This window comes from Schistocerca gregaria, chromosome 9 (genome assembly GCF_023897955.1).
Source record: "Schistocerca gregaria isolate iqSchGreg1 chromosome 9, iqSchGreg1.2, whole genome shotgun sequence".
NCBI lineage: Eukaryota > Metazoa > Arthropoda > Insecta > Orthoptera > Acrididae > Schistocerca > Schistocerca gregaria.
In genome coordinates this window covers 88,642,071-88,664,182 of record NC_064928.1, presented here as the reverse complement: position 1 = coordinate 88,664,182, position 22,112 = coordinate 88,642,071, and the positions used below count along the sequence as shown (strand labels likewise).

General features: G+C 41.5%; 1 protein-coding gene across 1 annotated transcript in view; it reads right to left on the bottom strand.

Moving 5' to 3' along the window:
- The window catches only part of LOC126291977 (zinc finger protein 85-like), a 37,406-nt gene extending 34,636 nt beyond the window's left edge, over window positions 1-2,770 (bottom strand). Inside the window, exon 1 of the mRNA XM_049985730.1 lies at window positions 2,703-2,770. Within this exon, the coding sequence (XP_049841687.1) occupies window positions 2,703-2,743 (41 nt within the window). The 5' untranslated portion in view covers window positions 2,744-2,770. The remainder of the gene's footprint in view (window positions 1-2,702) is intronic.
- Window positions 2,771-22,112: the final 19,342 nt, after the last annotated feature.

The window sequence follows — 22,112 nt, the reverse complement described above, 5'->3', positions numbered from 1 at the left end:
TGCTTCCCTTTCATGCCCCTCGACTCTTATGACTGCCATCTGGTTTCTGTACAAATTGTAAATAGCCTTTCGCTCCCTGTATTTTACCCCTGCCACCTTCAGAATTTGAAAGAGAGTATTCCAGTCAACATTGTCAAAAGCTTTCTCTAGGTCTACAAATGCTAGAAATGTGGGTTTGCCTTTCCTTAATCTTTCTTCTAAGATAAGTTGTAAGGTCAGTATTGCTTCACGTGTTCCAGTATTTCTACAGAATCCAAACTGATCTTCCCTGAGGTTGGCTTCTACTAGTGTTTCCATTCGTCTGTTAGTATTTTGCACCTATGGCTTATTAAACTGATTGTTCGGTAATTTTCGCATCTGTCAACACCTGCTTTCTTTGGGATTGGAATTATTATATTCTTCTTGAAGTCTGAGGGTATGTCGCCTGTTTCATACATCTTGCTCACCAGATGGTAGAGTTTTGTCAGGACTGGCTCTCCCAAGGCCGTCAGTAGTTCCAATGGAATGTTGTCTACTCCGGGGGCCTTGTTTCGACTCAGGTCTTTCAGTGCTCTGTCAAACTCTTCACGCAGTATTGTATCTCCCTTTTCATCTTCATCTACATACTCTTCCCTTTCAATAATATTGTCCTCAAGTACATCGCTCTTGTATAGACCCTCTATATACTCCTTCCACCTTTCTGCTTTCCCTTCTTTGCTTAGAACTGGGTTTCCATCTGAGCTCTTGATGTTCATACAAGTGGTTCTCTTATCTCCAAAGTTCTCTTTAATTTTCCTGTAGGCAGTATCTACCGTACCCCTCATGAGATAAGCCCCTACATCCTTACATTTGTCCTCTAGCCATCCCTGCTTAGCCATTTTGCACTTCCTGTCGATCTCATCTTTGAGACGTTTGTATTCGTTTTTGCCTGCTTCATTTATTGCATCTTTATATTTTCTCCTTTCATCAATTAAATTCAATATTTCGCCTGTTACCCAAGGATTTCTACTAGCCCTCGTCTTTTTACCTACTTGATCCTCTGCTGCCTTCACTACTTCATCCCTCAAAGCTACCCATTCCTCTTCTACTGTATTTCTTTCCCCAATTCCTGTCAATTGTTCCCTTATGCTCTCCCTGAAACTCTGTACAACCTCTGGTTCTTTCAGTTTATGCAGGTCCCATCTCCTTAAATTCCCACCTTTTTGCAGTTTCTTCAGTTTTAATGTACAGGTCATAACCAATAGATTGTGGTCAGAGTCCACATCTGCCCCTGGAAATGTCTTACAATTTAAAACCTGGTTCCTAAATCTCTGTCTTACCATTATATAATCTATCTGATACCTTTTAGTATCTACAGGGTTCTTCCATGTATACAACCTTCTTTCATGACAGAGGTGACAGTAAAACCACAGAACTTTTGGATGGTCACCATGTTAGTTTGGATGTGGATGGGCTCAACTTTATCTTTCATTTTATTTTATCATTAGTTCAATAACTGGCTGGTTATGTCATGTAGTATTGAATGACAGCCTTCATTTCAGTTATTTGCATGTTTTCCTCTTTGAAGTGCTGTGAAAAGGAGATTTAAATATAGTGAACATAATTTTTCTCCACCCTTGTTTGAGCTGGAGAGAGGAATTTCCACATTAAGCACTGACCCCACCTCATGGAGGTCATTCACAAGATAAATGAGGCTCATGTCTCTACCTTGTAGAGATAAAAATGGTATACAGAGGTGATTAAAAGCTGTAAAAGTTTTGAGGAATCACAATAAAAATTTACTTCATCACTGACATGTTCCTTCATAATATTACTACAAAACATACATATGTAGATAGGGAAGCGATCAAAAGATGGATGCACCTTATGCATGTCACATATGATCTTTATGGTACACATTTACTCAGTAAATGCATGGTGCATAACTGTCCTATAATATTATTCCACAGAATTTCAGTGAATCAAATTACAAATAGCAGAAAACGTTTTTGGTATTTTCATTACCAAAGCAGCTAGCATACACTTAGCAAATACTGTTAATCTGACTTTGAAGTTCATCTCTCTGTGCTCACTTCAACAGAAGTACTTCTTTAAGTGGTAATACTGGAGTTTTTGTTTATTTCGCTCTCCCCCATCCATTTGAATTTTTAATGCATACTAAGAGTCTATAGCTCTCTATCCAGCATTAAGAACAAAAAGATACATGGAATTCATAATGCAGCACTAAAATATTTTGACCCAAGTGATTAATAAATCATATCAATGTGTATAAAGTGCAATTAAACAATAGCTACTGCAACAGCTTTTAGGACAGCAATTGCCACGTAAACCGTTGTAGATACGATTATACTGATACATAAACACTTAAAGTCATGCAAGAGGTATAAATGTAGTAAATTCCCCTGCATTTGTCATGGAGTTGTACACACTTACTTGTCATAAGAGAAGGTAATACAACATCACAACACTGATTACTTCACAGCAGTTTAACACAGCGGTCTTTATATGGAATATTCATGTCAACAAACACTAATTCAAATCCTGAAAACGATGTAAGAAAGCGCAAAGCGACACTTCAGAATAAATGTTTCCGTAACTACGTCCGGAGACTACACAATAACGCCTACCTGTTTAGTGACTTCTTAACTTATATGACTGTGTTAACGATGAAAGTTAATGAAGGCATTATTGATCCTAACGTGGTAGTCTACACATGAACTTACACAAGATCATGAGACAAAAAGGCATATGTAATAACGAACATGGACGGTAACACGGAATCAATATCTAATTAATTAAACAAAAAAGATATACCGTAGTATACCTAAGACATAGCACAAAGTCTGAAATGGCTTTTTATTTTTTATTTTAACATGGTTAGGCGTCTTCGAAAGTACCACTTGATTCCTCGTACAAAAATACTTGTATATCACTTTTACTATCGAACACTATGGGTTCGAGTTACGATGTTCTCTTAGGAGGAAACAAAGTGTGATTATCAGTACAAAAAGATTCCTCAATTTCAAGGAAACATTAAAAGAAATACACGATACCTGGTTTATAGTATCCACCGCAGGAGGAATTAACACTGAGCCCTTTTACGGCATTCTGACACACTTTCACATCAAACAATAGGAAAACAGATTCATGCAAGGGAGTAAAAAAATGGAGAAACAACTCTTTCTGTTTACTACTTAAACGATTAAAACGCAAATGTGTATTTACGTCACCACTAATGTCAACAACAACAATGTCGACAAAAACATTCTCTATGAGTTAAGAAATATCCAAATATCGATTATCGAATCTGGCTGGTAATTGCCAAGAATGATTGTCTATCAAACCCGCGGGCCTACAACGATATATATCGAACATGCACTACATGTCGCCAGTGGCGCTAATTACGATTGATGGTTTAGTGGGTTGCCGGGGAAACATAGTTTATCGTTTTCGGTTGCGAATAGCAATGAGTGAAAGCGTTGCTGTTTCGAGTGCTGATAATCTCACAAGGCGAAATCTAATTCCTCGGCTATGTAAGATGGAAAGTTGTTTAAATTTTGTTGGGACTTCGAATTGTTTCCAAATGAGGAAAGCAGGAATTGTGTAGAACGTCATGGACTCAGCTCCGTGAAAGTTCGCAAGAACGGTGGGGACGCTGATTTTCCTTTGTAACTGTACTGCGCCCAGTGACATAAGGGAACATTTCTAAGAAAGAACACATGGTTTGACAGTTCCAAGTTATCCACTATGGTTTTCTGAAGATAAGAACACAACTTTTGAAACACAATTGTGTATGAACACCGAGTGAGACTACTACGGCTGCTACCCAGAAGTCTGTTCCGTTATAGTCACAAACGAGAGCGTACCAATCGGTAGACAAAACGAAATTGTCGAAATAAACGAATCGCAAATAGCTACTCGGTAGTACCAGGGAGGACGACCGATGAAAAACGAAGTTGAACAAATCTGGATATTTGACAGCAATGAAAGAGAATCCCGCAAGTGCTTTATAGTTTGAGTTTCTTTAAGGGGAAAGAAAAGTTTGATCTCTCTCATAAAGAACTTTCTACTGCCGAAAGTGATAAGAGACAGCTTTAAGTCATACAACTCACGGAAAGAAAGACTTCAACACGAATTTGTGAATCACTCTGTCACTTTGTGTCATCGAAAGAACCATCTGTTCAAACACAGAACATCGAACGCTTGTGGAATCCTGTGAAATCGTCTATTATAAGAGAAGGGCGTCTAGGAACAAGGGAAGAAGCTGGCAAGAGTGTACCTGGGGTATGGGGAAAAAAAGAACTGGTGCCGGCAGCTTACACAACGTGAGTAATAGTGTACGAAGACGGCGTGGCTGACGAGCACAGTAAGTAGAATTGCTAGTTTCATTTGTAATTAACTTTAACTGAGTAAACGTTCGTCATTTGTCATTGTTCTAGTGAATGCTGTGAGCAGTATCCATAACTCGTGCCACTAGGGTTAGGGTCGTGTGGTCGATATAGTGTCGCTCGCTCGAAGTATACCGTTAAGTGCCCGTGCGGTCGGTAGAGAATCACACTTGGAAATTACGCTTTGGCTGTCTCAAACAAACTTCGCGTGACCCAAAGAACAAAAGAACGATGTGAATTATTGCTCAGATGCATCCGACCTTTTTTTTTGGTAGTTTTATTTATTCGAGTGTCCGAGGTTACAGTTATTACCACAATGGAGTTTAGAGATTTGACATTGATATTCATTTGACATTCGACTTTAGGAACTTTCCAAATGGTAATATCGTTAATTTATTCCGATGGATGCTGAAGTAATATCCTAAAGAAAAACATTAAAACAAGTTAAGGCCTATTCAAAGTAGCCATCGTGTCACATGAGGTCAGGTCACATCAAAGCATCTCACAACGTGCTTTAAATGGCGGCATTCACAAAGACCGTCAACGGACCGTCACGTCACGTCATGCCAACGTTTCTCCGGAAGAAAATATCGACGGTATCGTCCTTTGCTAACACCGGAATTTTACCCGCTTCTGCCGCACTCACTCATTTTACAGAACGAGGGTCATTCGATAATTAAAGAGACAAATTGATCTGGAGGAAAAGGCGTTTATTTTTACAAAACAATACTTACTCTACTTTTCAACATAATCCCCCTGAACATTTATGCACTTGTTCCAACGGGCTGCAAGCTTCTTTATTCCGGCTGCAAAGAACTCTTTATCTGGATGTTTGAACCAATTTCCCACAAACTTTTTCACGTCCTCGTTGTGTTGAAACCTCTTCCCACGTAATGCCTCCTTCAGTGCACCAAACAAATGGAAATCACTAGGTGCTAAATCAGGACTGTAAGGGGATGAGACAGTACTTCCCAGCCCATTTTGTCGATGGTTTCACGGGTTAGTTGAGCAATATGAAGATATGTGTTATGTTGCTGGAGAATCACACCTCTCCTCTGAGATCCACGATGTCTCTCTCTCTCTCATGGCTGGCTTCACCTTGTTTAAAAGCAAATCCGATTAGTATCGGCTATTCATTGCAAGCTGCTCTTCGAGATCGTCATAAAAAAACTGAATCTTCAGCATCCCAAAACGCTGTCAACATGACTTTTCCTGCTGATGCTTGGGTTTTGAATTTTTTCTTGACAGGTGGGTTGGTGTGCTTCCACTCCACGCTTTGCCTTTTTGATTCTGGCTCATAATAGTAAACCCAAGTCTCGTCACAAGTTAGGATTTTGTTGAGAAAGTGCTCACCTTTTCTTTCATAACGTTCCTTTAGCTCTGTGCACAGTCTCAACCTCGTTTTCTCGAGTAGCCGTGTAAATTCCTTTGGGATCCATGTTGCACATGTTATGTGGTACTCCAGCTTGTTACAGATAATGTTGTGTACTGCACCAGCACTAACTTGAACCTTATTAACTATCATTTCCACAGTAATACGGCAGTCGGCACGAATAATGTCAACAGTTCGACTTTCAAGTGAGGGAGTTGAAACTGCAACTCGTCAGCCAGAACAGGGTGGTCAGTCACTACGTCGCGACCATTTTGAACTACTCTACCCACTTGTAAAAATTTGAACGATTCATACAACCTTCACCAAAAAATTTAGATATTCTACAGTATATATTCACTGGTTTATTGCCATGACCAAGTAAAAAACGAATAACAGAATGTTGTTCAACTAATGTGGACGTTTCAAGCAGACTCGCCACCATGAAATAAATTTTCGAGGTTATAAACAAAACACTGTTTATACATCGGCTGATCAGAGAACATCCCAGTGAAGCCAATTTAAAGCCATAGAAGGACCAAACTTGCCCTACTAACAGTTTTTTCCCCAGACTAATTTGTCCATTTAATTATTGAATGACCCTCGTAATTCATTTCTTCCTTTGTTTTCTTAATCTTTATTTTATTATTGCACTTTTTTACTGTGGAAAATTATAAATGTTCCATGCTGACTTGGGACTTGGATGTTTTCTCCACTGAGTGTTTTCCACATGCAAGGGCAGATACATGAAGCAGAAAAATTACTTTGGTTTAACAATAAAATAACAAAGCTGACATCCACACTGAGGTGATAAGAGTAATGCGATGGGCAAATGTGCAGAGGTCAGTAGCACAAGGTATAAAAGGGCAGTGTGCTGGAAGAGCTGTAATTTTTACTCGGGTAATTCATGTGAAAAGGTGACCAATATGTTTATGACAGCACAAAGGGAATTAGGAGACTTTGAACGCAGAATTGTAGTTGGGACATTCCATTTCTGAAATCGTTAGACAACTGAATATTCCGAGATCCACAGTGTCAAGAGTGTGCCTAGAATACCAAATTTCAGGCATTACCTCTCATCACGGACAACGCGGTGACTTAATGACCGAGAGCAGCGGCGTTTGCGTGGAGTTGTTAACGTTAACACACAAACAACACTGCGTAAAATAACCGTAGGAGTCAATGTGGGATGTGCGAGGAACGTATCCGTTAGGGGGCTCGTGACCATATCGGCTGGATCCCCGAAATTGAAAAATCGTGGGCTTGTCAGATGAGTCCCGATCTCAGTGGGTAAGACCTGATGGTAGGGTTGAATGAGGCGTAGAGCCTACGAAGCCCGAGTTGTCATCAAGGTGATGCGCAAGCTGGTGGTGACTCCATAATTGTGTGGGCCGTGTTTACATGTAACGGAGAAAATTGGAGATTTATGGTAAGGACTATGGGACCAAACTGCTGAGGTCATCGGTCCCTGGGCTTACGCACTACTTAATCTAACTTAAACTAACTTACGCTTAGGACAACACACACACCCATGCCCGAGGGAGGACTCGAACCTCCGACGGTGTGAGGCGCGCGAACCGCGACATACATGTAACGGACTTTGTCCTCTGGTTCTGGTCCAAGTGAATCGATCATCGACTGTAAATGGTTATGTTCGGCTACTTGGAGCCCATTTGCAGCCATTCATGGACATCATGTTTCCAAACAACAGTGGAATTTTTATGGATGACAATTTGTCATCTCACTGGACCACAAATTTCGAGACTGGTTTGAAGAACATTTTAGACAGTTCGAGTGAATGAGTTGCGCCGTCCCCCCTCCCTTTTAACATTTATGGGACATTATCGAGAGATCAGTTCTGTACAAAATCCTGTACCAGCAACACTTTCGCAATTATGGATGGTTTTAGAAGCAGTATAGCTCACAAGGGGAGGCCACAACTTTTGGAACGCGAATTTACTGCAAACTTCGTACACTCGTAGTACTCCATGAGGACAACAAAATGTGTAAGCCCACTTCCCAAGCGTTACTGAGAAAATCGCAAGTTAATTTCGGTCGTCAAATATATATCTGTGCGTGGCCATTTTAACCATGAAGCGGCGGTAGCCGAGTGGTGCCGGCACGGTAGCTCAGTCTGTAATAAAAAAAAACAAAAAAAAAAAAAAAAAAACTGGGTTCATCGATCAACGACAAACTTAAAAGGGTGTCTTACGACGTCCGCCCCGATAAGATGAATCGAACAAAAGCAAATAAAATGAGATTAAAAAAAACGTGTTCGATGAGTGCCTTAGCTTACCTTTACCATTAAAAAAACTGAGCGAACGGATGAACGAACAAACTGGACGGGTGTCATCACACGTCCGCCCTGAACAAATTCAACGAACAATATAGAACAAAATGTTTTTTTTTTTTTTTTAAAGAAAGTGGTTGGCGTTCAAGCCACTGGATCGAGTTCCGTTCGTCAGTTTTTTCTTTATTTTCAACATAGTCATTTTCTTTACTATTTATATTGCAATGGATGTAATGGAAAAATACGTGTAACCGGAAGAACTTTTATGAAATTTGCAATGTTATTTGTCAGTCTACTAATTTTTATTATCACATATAATATAATATTCATAACTATCGACTAATAAACGACCAAACGCATAAAGTGATACTGAAAATGTATGCTTGTCTTTATCTTAAAAACTGTTCGTATTTAATCGAAAGAGAACGAGAAATTGCTTCTCGGAAGACGCTATTAAAATACACTTGATACTGTACAACCAATTATCAGCGCCGATTTTTAAGGGAATACTGCGTTATGCACGGTTTGCTTCCATACTATCGTCTGAAACCGAGGTTTTTCAAAATGTTTACGAGGTTTCTTTTTTCACGTCAAAAGACCCTGCGTATGTGGAAACATAGCATTTATTCAATGCGGCTGGTGCCGTTTAACTTTATGTTTTCCATGTTTTTACGAAAAATACCATCCTGCAAACTTATACTCGTAATGTCGGAAGCGACGCTTAGTTGTATATTTTTCGAAAGCCGTCTGTGCCGGTTGGAGGTAACAAGTCGTTTCGGGCTCCTTCGAGGTATAACGGATTTCTCAAATCACGGACAAGCTTACATTTTCAGTATCACTTTATGCGTTTGGTCGTTTACTAGTCGATAGTTATGAATATTACATTATTTGTGATAATAAAAGTTAGTAGACTGCCAAATAACATTGTAAATTTAATATAAGTTCTTCCAATTACACGTATTTTTTCCATTATATCAATTGTAATATAAATAATAAAGAAAATGACTGTGTTGAAAATAAAAAAATTGACGAACGGAACTCGATCCAGCGATCCAGCGGCTTGAAAGCCAAACACTTAATCATTTTGTGCTATATAGTTCGTTGAATTTGTTCAGGGCGGACGTACGATGACCAACGTTTTCTTGAGTCCATGGGCAAAAAGAGGTCTGGCACGAAATTATGAGGTATCCTATGACTTTTGTCATCTCAGTGTAAGTTGAAAAAGCAGTTCTCATTAACTAACATTATAAGTGGAAAAGTCATTTCTAATTAAGAAGAAAAATGAAGTTATTTATGACGTGATTAGCTACACGAGGAAAAAGTACACAGTGGATGAGGTAAACAGGCACTGTTTACTCCTTTATAAATATTGTTTGGGGTGTTTGTATGTGATACGATGCTACCCAGATACACCACGCAATGGAAGTTCCAAACTAGAAGTCTTAAACAGGATAACTAAAGGACCTAGTTTCTTCCACCAAGTACAAAATCTAATCTGGGACAAGGAAGTCCCTCAAAGAGACAAACAGACCATGTATAAAACTTATCTCCTGGCAATCATGATGTATAGTCTAGAGGCCTGTGTCACAAATAAGAGAGAAGAGAGTCAAATACAAGCATATGAAGTGAAGTTCCCTAGGTCAGCTCTACAAAGAAACTAGGAGAGACCTGTAGGTGACATTGAATACAGAGAAGAGGATGAGTGCTTTGAGACTGAAGTGGTTCGGTTATATGAAGCAAATGCACCCCACGCCAGTATTTGGAGATGGAGGTACCTGGAAGAAGACCAATTGGGCGGCCTGGAAAGAGATGGACAGACCAGATTAAGGAAGATCTCAAGAGTAGAAGAGTAACGTGGGATGTAGTGGAGAGGGAAAAGCTATACCAGGACAGAAACCAATCGAGGCATATCGTTCACCAAGTTCCTACCTGGCTCGCTGGAAGGAAATCCTGATGATGATGATGTTTGTATGTATATATATTTTCGCTAGCAATTAAATGTCGATGTTTTGAAATGTTTTTTTTCATCTTCTCAGCTCTTTATCGTACAAAACTGATAAAGAACGACGTTATGAAGTTTCACTTGGCCATTAATAAACTTTATCGTCTTACTTCATTGCCTCTGATAATGTATTCTGACTTTTGTATAATGGATGGTAACTCATGACGTCACTTTCACTGTTCGCTATTAGGCTAAGCGAAGTGACATGCCATGATTTGATGGACAGTGTGAATACAATATGGCGTGTCGGTGGCGTGATGTAACACGACAGCCAGTGTGAACTGGCCTTTACATTGCTGGAGATAACCATCTCTCCAGAAAGAAGGGTTAACAAGTGCTGTTTAATTCTTTCTCTGGAGATAAGTTTCATTGTTGATTATAGTAGAAGGCGTAGTATCATATAGAAATGTATGTAAAAATAAAGGAAAATGCATAATAAAGGACTGCAGTTTATGCTGTGTGTAGCACAAGACAACTACTGTTACGCATATGCATTAGGTTGGTATAAACAACGCGCACTTTCTGCATATCGGTTGCAACATTGGTCATTTCTACACGAAAGTTCCTTGGGTGTTCGTTGCTTTGTTTTTGTTTTACTTTAGGATGCAAAAAACAACCGGGGTCATACGCGCCCAAGTCAAGACTATAGAACACGAAGACAGAGAGGAGTTAAAGAACGACTATACGTCAGTCCCAGTTGACATAATAGGTGTCAGCTAAAAACAGGCACGAGGAAAAGGGACTAAAAAAGACACCATACAGAAACGGAGGTCCAAAACTAAAAATTAAATGGCCTTCGCCATGTTGCTCTGGCGAATAAAAAGTGAAGCGCGGTCGACAGCCCGCGTGTCATTTGCTAAAACGGCAAATAAATCAGACGGCAAACCCAAGCCGGAACGTAAACGGTTAAAAAAATGGGCATTCCATCAGGAAGTGGCGGACAGTGAAAACATTTTTTTTTAATTTTTTTATCCGATTACCTAATACCGCTTTGTATTGGTAATGTAAATGTTCTGGAAATGCGATTGTAGATTCCACATTACAATTTCCATTTGGTTTTCGACTTCATGTAAACACTATCGGATTTGAATAGCGGTTAGGTTGTCAGACCGCTACTCGCTCTTTAAAATGTTATTTGATGTGGACGATGTGGTTTTGTATCGATTGGGGAAAGAAATTACATCGGGCTAATCAGGATGTTGTTCATTTCCGATAGTGAACGACATTTCACTGCGAAAGATGTCCCAACTGCACATGTTTTAAGAAAAGCTCAATTTTACAGTCTCGGACACATGACATAAATGATAGATGACTAGTTTCAAAATTGGTTTAAAGGGCTCTGAGCACTATGGGACTTAACATCTGAGGTCATCAGTCCCCTCGAACTTAGAACTACTTAAACCTAACTAACCTAAGGACATCACACACATCCATGCCCGAGGTTGGATTCGAACCTGCGACGGTAGCGGTCGTGCGGATCGAGACTGAAGCGCCTAGAACTGCTCGGTCACATAGGCCGGCTGACTAGTTTCGGTCACATATAAAGGTCATCTTCAGATCGGAGTGTTCACCAGTGGGGAAGGGTCAAAATCGTTTGGTAAATTGTAGGCCTACCAGTTTGTTACACAAAAGGAAATCGTAATACACAGCATCAAAGCTTTGATAATAATTTCTGTTGGTACACAACATATTACTCGATATATATTGTGTACTAACAGAAATCTAAAAACATTTCTCGAGTGTCTGATGCTGTCATGTTATGTTTATCTTGCTGTGTAGCTCCAGGCACATTACTTTCACCAGAAGATTTTGATCGATCACCAGTTGTGAAAACTCAGATCTGAAGATCATCATTATATCGAAAAATAGCCTCTAGTAAGTTACGTTATTTACTAATTGGTAAGCTTTCTAGCTATTCCAAGTATCCAAAGCATCTGACCTGTTGCTGCTTCACACTTTTTCCACAAAGTGCGTGACTAGGTGGATGTAATGAAACAGTTTCGCATGCGTTAATTAGAGTGCATAAGATTTTTCAGTATCTTTTCTCGAACAATTTCTCCGGCTCCTTTTCAAGAGTTCACTGAAAGAGTTCTATCTGGAAAGCTCCAGAGACGTTTCTACCCTTTAATGGAATTTCTATGAAAATACAGAAGTTAAATGATCGTCAGTTTTTTTTATTTGTTGTTACCGTGGACATGTAATGAGCGGAGCACGTCCATATCTCACTACTGACTTCTAGTATCAGCCGCACACAGTTGACGTCAACAACTGTATGGGCCTGAAGATGGCGTTACAACGTTGAAACTAGTTGTCAAAATAAAATCGACACCTTGAATACAGCTGGAGGAATTTCTTCATTTTTAATATAAATGTAATGAGGGGGGGGGGTTCTCATGACGTCACAGGCTTGAAGCCAGCGCCTACGATGTCAGTTGTCTCAGTCATTAGCTTCTAATTGAAAAGCTTTGATGAAACAATGCCAGCTTGCGTCATTTACAGAAGTACCATTCTTGCTTTAGACCATTATCAAAAGATAATGGTCTAAAGTAAGAATGGTCAATCCTTGGTGACTGGCGGGTCAGATCCACATACCTAATTAAGTTCGCAGGCTGCCTCGTGGCGTGTTGTGACAGCAGTACTTCTAACGCATAAACTCATAACTATGGCGTCTGTGATGTTAATGTTTATGGGGTAACTCACACTAGTGTAGCACGAGCCATTCTGGCCAGAAATTCGCTGACATCATCTTCAGGACTTTCTTATCTGTGGTGTCATATTGCAGCTGAGATAATTGTTCATGCTGTATCGTCATTAGCGCTTCCTTATCTGCAAGACCATTCTGGGGACATGACATTCAGTCATGTGTCAAGGCCAACGAGGGGAGCGTAGGATCCTGATGCCACCTACCTCCCCCCCTTCAACCCCCGCCCCCCCCCCCCCCCCCCCCCACTGCCGCAGAGCAGCCCCCGCCGCCCCCCTCAGCAGCCAGTGGAAAGCAACTTATGAGGGTTGTCCAGAAAGTAAGTTCCGAACGGTCGCGAAATGGAAACCACTAAGAAAATCCGGTAAAGCTTTGCATAGATGTGTTGGGCAGTGTCTCTAGTACACCCGTCGATCGTGTCGCGTCGCTCTTTTCGGTTCTGAGTGCACAGTGAGCACGTAAAGATGCGTAGACTGGGCCAAATATCTCACGAAATAAGCGTCAAACGAAAAAACTACAAAGAACGAAACTTGTCCAGCTTGAAGGGGGAAACCAGATGGCGCTATGGTTGTCCCCCTAGATGGCGCTGCCATAGGTCAAACAGATATCAACTGCGCTTTTTTAAAATTGGAACCCCCATTTTTTATTACGTATTCGTGTAGTACGTTGGACCACTTTTTTCGCTTTGTTATAGATGGCGCTGTAACAGTTACAAATATATGACTCACAATTTTAAACAAACAGGTTTCGTAAATTAAAATACAGAACGTAGGTACGTTTGAACATTTTATTTCGGTTGTTCCAATGTGATACTTGTACCTTTGTGAACATATCTGAGAACGTATGCTGTTGCAGCGTGATTACCTGTAAGTACCATATTAATGCAATAAATGCTCAAAATGATGTCCGACAACCTCAATGCATTTGGCAATACGTGTAACGACATTCCTCCCAACAGCGAGTAGTTCGCCTTCCGTAATGTTCGCACATGCATTGACAATGCGCTGACGCATGTTGTCAGGCGCTGTCGGTGGATCACGATAGCAAATATCCTTCAACTTTCCCCACAGAAGGAAATCCGGGGACGTCAGATCCGTGAACGTGCGGGCCATGGTATGGTGCTTCGACGACCAATCCACCTGTCATGAAATATGCTATTCAATACCGTTTCAACCGCACGCGAGCTATGTGCCGGACATCCATCATGTTGGAAGTACAGCGCCATTCTGTCATGCAGTGAAACATCTTGTAGTAACATCGGTAGAACATTACGTAGGAAATCAGCATACATTGCACCATTTAGATTGCCATCGATAAAATAATGTCGCACCACACATTAACCCGCCAAGGTCGCTGATGTTCCACTTGTCGCAGCCATCGTGGATTTTCCGTTGCTCAATAGTGCATATTAAGCCGGTTTACGTTACCGCTGTTGGTGAATGACACTTCGTCGATAAATAGAACGCGTGCAAAAAGATCTGTCATCGTGCCGTAATTTCTCTTGTGCTCAGTCGTCGCCATGCAGTTTCTGGTGCATAAAAATATGTACGGGTGCAATCGTTGTTGATGTAGCATTCTCAACACCGACGTTTTTGAGGTTCCCGATTCTCGCGCAATTTGTCTGCTACTGACGAGCGGATTAGCCGCGACAGCAGCTAAAACACTTGCTTGGGCATCAGCATTTGATGCAGGTCGTGGTTGATGTTTCACAAATGGCTGAACACTTCCTGTTTCTTTAAATAACGTAACTATCCGGCGAACGGTCCGGACACTTGGATGATGTCGTCCAGGATACCGAGCAGCATACATAAAACAGGCCCGTTGGGCATTTTGATCACAATAGCCATACGTCAACACGATATCGACCTTTTCCGCAATTGGTAAACGGTCCATTTTAACACGGGTAATGTATCACGAAGCAAATACCATCCGCACTGGCGGAATGTTACGTAATACCACATACTTACACGTTTGTGACTATTACAGCGCCATCTATCACAAAGCGAAAAAAGTGGTCCAACTAAAACATTCATATTTCTTTACGTACTACACGAATATGTAATAAACAATGGGGGTTCCTATTTTAAAAAACGCAGGTGATATCCGTTTGACCTATGGCAGCGCCATCTAGCAGGTCAACCATAGCGCCATCTGGTTTCCCCCTTCAAGCTAGACGAGTTTCGTTCTTTGTAGTTTTTCATTTGATGCTTATTTCGTGAGATATTTGGCCCGGTCACGATCAATGGACCACCCTATACATAAATATGATCAAATACCATCAATGTGAAACGTGAGTAACACACGTAGGAGGGGCAACGTCTTAAGAGGACAAATGAAAGCCTCAAAGCTTAACAACTGCAAGAATATAATTAATTCAGTGTTACCAGATGCACATAGCACAGGCAAATGAACTGAAATTCAGCATAAAAGACTAAACAATGTACCTCTGGAGTATATGTATTACGATGATGCAAATGAAATCAGAGACCAAAAATGGTTCAAATGGCTCTTAGCACTATCGGATTTAACTTCTGAGGTCATCATTCCCCTAGAACTTAAAAACTACTCAAACCTAACTAACCTAAGGACATCACACACATCCATGCCCGAGGCAGGATTCGAACCTGCGACCGTAGCAGCAGCGCGGTTCGGGACTGAAGCGCCTAGAACCGCTCGGCCACAGCGGCCGGCAATAAACGATGCCGCCAAACACTACCACAGATGCTTGCGGATTTTACGTTGTCCATATCCCGCGATTCTGAGTATTGAAATGTCTTCAAAGATGGAAATGGGCTTCGTCTGCCTACAGAATCTTCCATGGCTGTTCATTGTTCACTACCACGCGAGTAGATATTTCAGAGCGAACGTTAGTCTTGCTGACGAGTCAGCAGGAAGCAACGCCTGGACATCAGTGATTTTGTATGGATACAAATGCGTGATGTTTCGTAGCATTTTATGCACCGTGCTCGCAGGCATGTCCAACGTTCGAGCAATTCCCTGTGCACTGCATGTTGAGAGCATCTGTGGAGACTCTTCCTGCCTTGGTATGGCCACATATTCGACGATTCGGATCAACTGCTTTCCTCCCTCTACCACACCACATTTCAAAATCACCTCTCTTTTCGAATTTTGTAATCATTTTCTGCAGATCCTTAGCAGACATCGAACCAGTGCCTATTTTCATACCTTGTGTTGTGTTGTGGTCTTCAGTCCTGAGACTGGTTTGATGCAGCTCTCCACGCCACTCTATCCTGTGCAAGCTTCTTCATCTCCCAGTACCTACTGCGACCTACATCCTTCTGAATCTGCTTAGTGTATTAATCTATTGGTTTCCCTCTACGATTTTTACCCTCCACGCTGCCCTCCAATGCTAAATTTGTGATCCCCTGCTGCCTCAGAACATGTCCTACCAACCGGTCCCTTCTTCTTGTTAAGTTGTGCCATAAACTCCTCTTCTCCCCAATTTTATTCAATATCTCCTCATTAGTTATGTGATCTAACCATCTAATCTTCAGCATTCTTCTATAGCACCCCATTTCGAAAGCTTCTGTTCTCTTCTTGTCCAAACTATTTATCGTCCAAGTTTCACTTCCACACATGGCTACACTCCATACAAATACTTTCAGAAACGACTTCCTGACACTTAAATCTATACTTGATGATAATAAATTTCTCTTCTTCAGCAACGCTTCCCTTGCCATTGCCAGTCTACATTTTATATCCTCTCTACTTCGACCATCATCAGTTATTTTGCTCCCCAAATAGCAAAACTCCTTCACTACTTTAAGTGTCTCATTTCCTAGTCTAATTCCCTCAGCATCACCCGACTTAAATCGACTACATTCCATTATCGTCGTTTTGCTTTTGTTGATGTTAATCTTATATCCTCGAGTGTCTGGAATTTTCTGCAGGGCTACTGGCGGACAGCCACCGTTCTTGTAAAAGAACTTTACCAGTTCGCGCGATCCTTCACGGACAAAGCCATGTTGGGCGTCTGGGACGCAAACTGAGGAATAGCCATGTGCCACGAGTCAGTTGGTATGCATATTCTGATGCTTACAGCGCCATCTGTTGATCAAATTTTCGTAAACTTTTTTTTGTCTATGTTGTTTCCCCTGCGTCAATGATTTGCTGTTGAAATTAGACTTCATTCTGAATAGTGGTTCTCTGTCTACAGCGTTTTGTAACTGGAACTTTAATTGTGGAGAACCTCTATGTCCGGACCACAGCTAAAATAATTTCAGACTTCCCAAGCGAGCCAGTAAATGCTCAGATCTGCTGCACAAACAGTCGTTTTTGTTAAAATGTAAAAAGGTTACAGACAAAGGAATACATTTGTAAACAAGTCGATTGACTATGTCCCATTCGCATTTCACGAATTTCAGTTGAAACCTGGAGGTGAAATGATGTCAACCCATGTTATTGTTGTTGTGGTCTTCAGTCCAGAGACTGGTTTGATGCAATTCTCCATGCTACTGTATCCTGTGCAAGCTTCTTCATCTCCCAGTACGTACTGCAACCTACATCCTTCTGAATCTGCTTGGTGTATTCATCTCTTGGTCTCCCTCTACGATTTTTACCCTCCACGCTGCCCTCCAATACTAAATTGGTGATCCCTTGATGCCTCAAAACATGTCCTACCAACCGGTCCCTTCTTTTTGTCAAGTTGTGCCACAAACTCCTCTTCTCCTCAATTCTATTCAATACCTCCTCATTCGTTACTGGATCCACCCATCTAATCTTCAGCATTCATCTGTAGCACTACATTTCGAAAGCTTCTATTCTCTTCTTGTCCAAAGTATTGATCGTCCATGATTCACTTCCATACATGGCTACACTCGATACAAATACTTTCAGAAACGACTTCCTGACACTTAAATCTATTCTCGATGTTAACAAATTTCTCTTCTTCAGAAACGCTTTCAACCCATAGCTTCCAGAATTCAGGGGGCAGTGAAACGTATCTTATAAATGACGTATTATGCCATATTTTTTAGTATTCTTAAGAAGAGTTCATCTACCTATAAGAAACCCAGGTCACAAAATTAGCATGTAACATCACAGACTAGGGAATGAATATTAATTGTAACTAAAAGCCAATGTGCACAGCAAGCGTTTTAGAAACTCTGTAATTACACTCAATTTTTTTTTGGAAAACAAAAGATAAGGATGTGGGGACTTCCTCTTCTTGCTACTTGTGACCTTGTTTTCAAACCTGCAGGAGCTATGTGTTGTAATATCTATAAATTACCTTATTTATCGAACTATAATTACCATACTAACAGTTAATCGTGTCTGCGTTTATTGTAAACGCCCTTCATCTCTAATTTTATTTGATGAGCTTGTAACGGCTTTATGTGAGCCGCTACATGGGTCTATGAATGTTAAGATCAGTGTGGCCAACCATTGTGCAGAGTTTCGGATACTGCTACGTTGGGTCAGAGAGGCATTAGTGCCCACTGGTGAGGTTGGAGCAGGTGGGAACCGCCTATGCTCCCTGGGCCCTTCCTAGTGTGGACCCCGCACGGGAGAGACGATTCGGTTACTCTTCCCTAGGACGGATGGTCTGTGTAGCATCTCTGTCTGCTGAGCTGAGATGTGTGAGAGCTTTGTTTGAGTTCCCGGTAGTCACTCTGGTGCGTGGCATTGGTAACCATGGCGCGCCGACTAATTCAGTCAGGCAACGGTGTTAATTTCAGTAACATTTCCTTTATTTGGTGAGATGTTTTGTGCAAATCTAACTTGGCGTGGACGAGTGGTGCCGCCACATGATGTACAGCTTTACTTAGTTTAGCGTATTATGCATGAATGTGTTGTGAGCTTTGGGGAATGCTTGCCCTAAATTTTATTTAATTTACCGTACAATTTGTATTTCATTGGCACGGCCTTAGTAGTCCGTACTCTGCTGAATCGCGTGTGTATATTTCTACACCATTAGGCTCCAGTTCGACGTAAACACCTCCTGTGTTCGAAATGAAGCCTCAGTTTCATGACGGAGTAAATGTGTTTTGGCTTGGTAAATTTATTTGTAAAATTGCGGAGTTGTGCGGTATTTTAGATGTGGGCTTTGTTCTCTATAATTGACCGTTAAAGGCAGTCGCGCCAAGCCCCAGTGTGCTTACATGTGGGTCGGGGAAGCTTTCTTTTTTTTTCTAAATTCAGTGAATGACCAACGTGAACGTGATGTGTGAGACCTTGGTAAATCGTACCTAGTAATTTAGCAGTTCCCACATGTGTTGGTCAAGATGCTGCGCTGAGTAGTGGGCCACGTGTCGATGCACGCGCTAGCATCCCAAGTAACTGTTTCAAGTTGTGTGTGTTTTATGTTCTGTGTGTTAAACACTAATCTCTCCCTCCTCTTCGCCGAAACACTCGTCGGCACCGGCATCGTACTCCGTCGTCAGGTCCGACACAGATCTCCGCGTATTTTTTCTTTTTTCTTTTACAGAGTAGGCAGACCTCTGATCATGACGTCCTGACATCAGATCTGTACGTCCAACACCTTACCGCCCACAAGTACTGCTGGTTTCAGCGCCATGCTACCGCTCTCATCCATGCTCACGACGGTCACACGCGAACAGCCGACCAGTTTTGCCACATTAGTCGTGCTCGTTCTGATGTGCCGGGCCGTGAAAGTCTGCCCTTCGTCAAAGTCGCTTACGTCTTCGATCTGCGGCCCGTGTCGTCTCTAAAATGATTTCGAATGCGTCTCTGATCGTCTTATGTTCTTTCCTCACCGCGACACATGCCCGCAACGGCACCACGCAGTATTCGGATAAATTCTGGTGTCCGATTCCACTCGTCAGCTTTCAGCAATGACGTAACACCAGAGACAAGTACGCCACATAGAAGCAATCTTTCCGAGTGGTCTAAGGCGCTGCAGTCATGAACTGTGCGGCTGGTCCCGGCGGAGGTTCAGGTCTTCCGCCGGCCGCAGTGGCCGAGCGGTTCTGGGCGCTTCAGTCCGGAACCGAGCGACTGCTGCGGTCGCAGGTTCGTATCCTGCATAGGGCATGGATGTGTGTGATGTCCTTAGGTTACTTAGGTTTAAGTAGTTCTAAGTTCTAGGGGACTGATGACCTCAGATGTTAAGTCCCATAGTGGTCAGAGCCATTCGAACCTATTTCGAATCCTCCCTCGGGCACGGGCGTGTGTGTTTGTCCTTAGGATAATTTAGGTTAAGTAGTGTGTAAGCTTACGGACTGATGACCTTAGCAGTTAGGTCGCATAAGATTTCACACACATTTAAACAATTTTTTTTGAACTCCGTTTTTTCGTAGAAGTCTTCTTTTCCGTGTGCTCGTGCAACATTAAATTGCTTGTCATTGTTCACCGCCTCAGTTGAATTTTCCATCGCAATAGGATCCCATGTTTGTTACTCTGAGCTCTGGAAGTATTTTCAAGGCATCTTGATGCTCGAGCATCTAACATTGTACGAAGCGGCTGCGACAGACAATTTTCAATGGAAGTTTTGTGCTACTCCAAATGCAACAGAACAGAGACGCTTTTAGATACAATTAATCTTTTTATTTTCTTTTTATTTTTGTGAGTGATCATTCTTCACATTGGTTTGAAGCAGCCTGCCACGAATTCCTCACCTGTGCCAAATTTTTCATCTCAGATCAGTACTTGTAACATACGTACTCAATTCTTTCCCGATCCCTCTAGTCCCGTGGTAGTATGTCCTACCATTCTGTCCTTTCCTCTTGTCAGTGTTTACCACATAGTCCTTTCGTCTCCGATTCTGTGCACAACCTCCCCATTCCTTACTTTATCAGTGTTCCTAATTTCCATCATTCTTCTCTAGTACCTCATCTCATATTCTTTGATTCTCTTCTGTTCCGATGTTCCCCCAGTCCATGTTTCATTATCATACAATGCGGTGCTCCAGCCGTACATTCTCAGAAATTTCTTCCTCAAATTAATGCTTATGTTTGATACCATCAGACTTCTCATGGCCAGGAGTGGCCTCTTTAGCCAGTGCTAGTCTACTTTTGATGTCCTCATTGCTACGCTCATCAGGGGTTATTTGGCTGCCTAAGTAACAGAACCCTTAACTTCTTCTACATCGTGATCAGCAGCCCAGTTTCTCGCTGACACCATTTCTGATACTTCTCATTACTTCCGTCTTTCTTCGATTTATACTCAATCCATATCCTGTACTCATTAGGCTGTTCATTTCATTCAACATATCTTGTAATTCTCCTTAATTTTTAACGAGGATATCAATGTCATCAGCGGATCACATCACTGATATCATTTCATACTGAATTTTAATCCCACTCTTGAACATTTCTTTTATTTCCGTCATTGCTTGATTTGTTGGTTAGTTGACTCGGGGGAGGGGACCCAAGCCCTTTCAAAGGAACCACCATTGCATTTGCGAAAAACGATTTAGGGAAGTCACGGAAAACCTAAATCTGGATGGCCGGGCGCGGGTTTGAATCGTCGTCCTCCCGTACGTCACTGGTTTTCGATGTTTGGATTGAACAGTACGGGCGAAGGACTACATCCCTGTCTTACACTCTTTTTAATCGGAGCATTTCTTTCTTGTACTCAACTCTTATTGTTTTTGTTGGTTCTTGTACGTATTGTATATTACCCGTCTATAGCTTACTCTATATTTCTCAGAATTTCGAACATCTTGCACCATTTTACGTTGTCGAACGCTTTTTTCCAGGACAAAAAGTCCTGTGAATGTGTCTTGGTTGATCTTCAGTCATGATTCCAATATCAACGTCAGATCTGAAACGCCCTGCTAAGCACACAGGACTGGACAGGTAGTTTAACTTGTGGAAAGGGACCAAAATAAGCGACTGCCAGTTACACTCGAACATACAACGTTTTATTTGATCAAATATTACAAGAGCCAAGAATTTTTTTTAAATAAAAAAATACAGCTTTAATTTTGGAACATAATTAGCGGCTGAATGCGCCGTACAATCAGTTGCCTTAAGGGCAAGACCACTTTAATTTAAAAACGGCTGAAAGCTAAAAAAACTCAACCAAAATCAGAAACTTAAAAGGCAAAGCTTTATCTTAAAACAGTTCCTTAATTAGACTGAAAGCCTAAAGAATCTGACACTTTAAGAGCAAAACAACTTAAATTCAAAATCGGCTGAACCATTGTCGATCCGACAGACAGTCAACGGACCCACCGACAAGATAACCTCCCGACCAGCACACAACAGGGAGTTCAATGGAACCGCGTAGAAGGTATTGGCACCTACAACCGATTGTACATTGAGCTGTCAAACTAGACACCATGCTGGAGAGCGACAACACGGTGAGGAAAATACAGTGCCTGAATTTACGTCAATGGCCGGTGTAGGTAAACTGAACGTTAACAGCCACACGGCAGAAGATTCCGCTGGTGCACATCA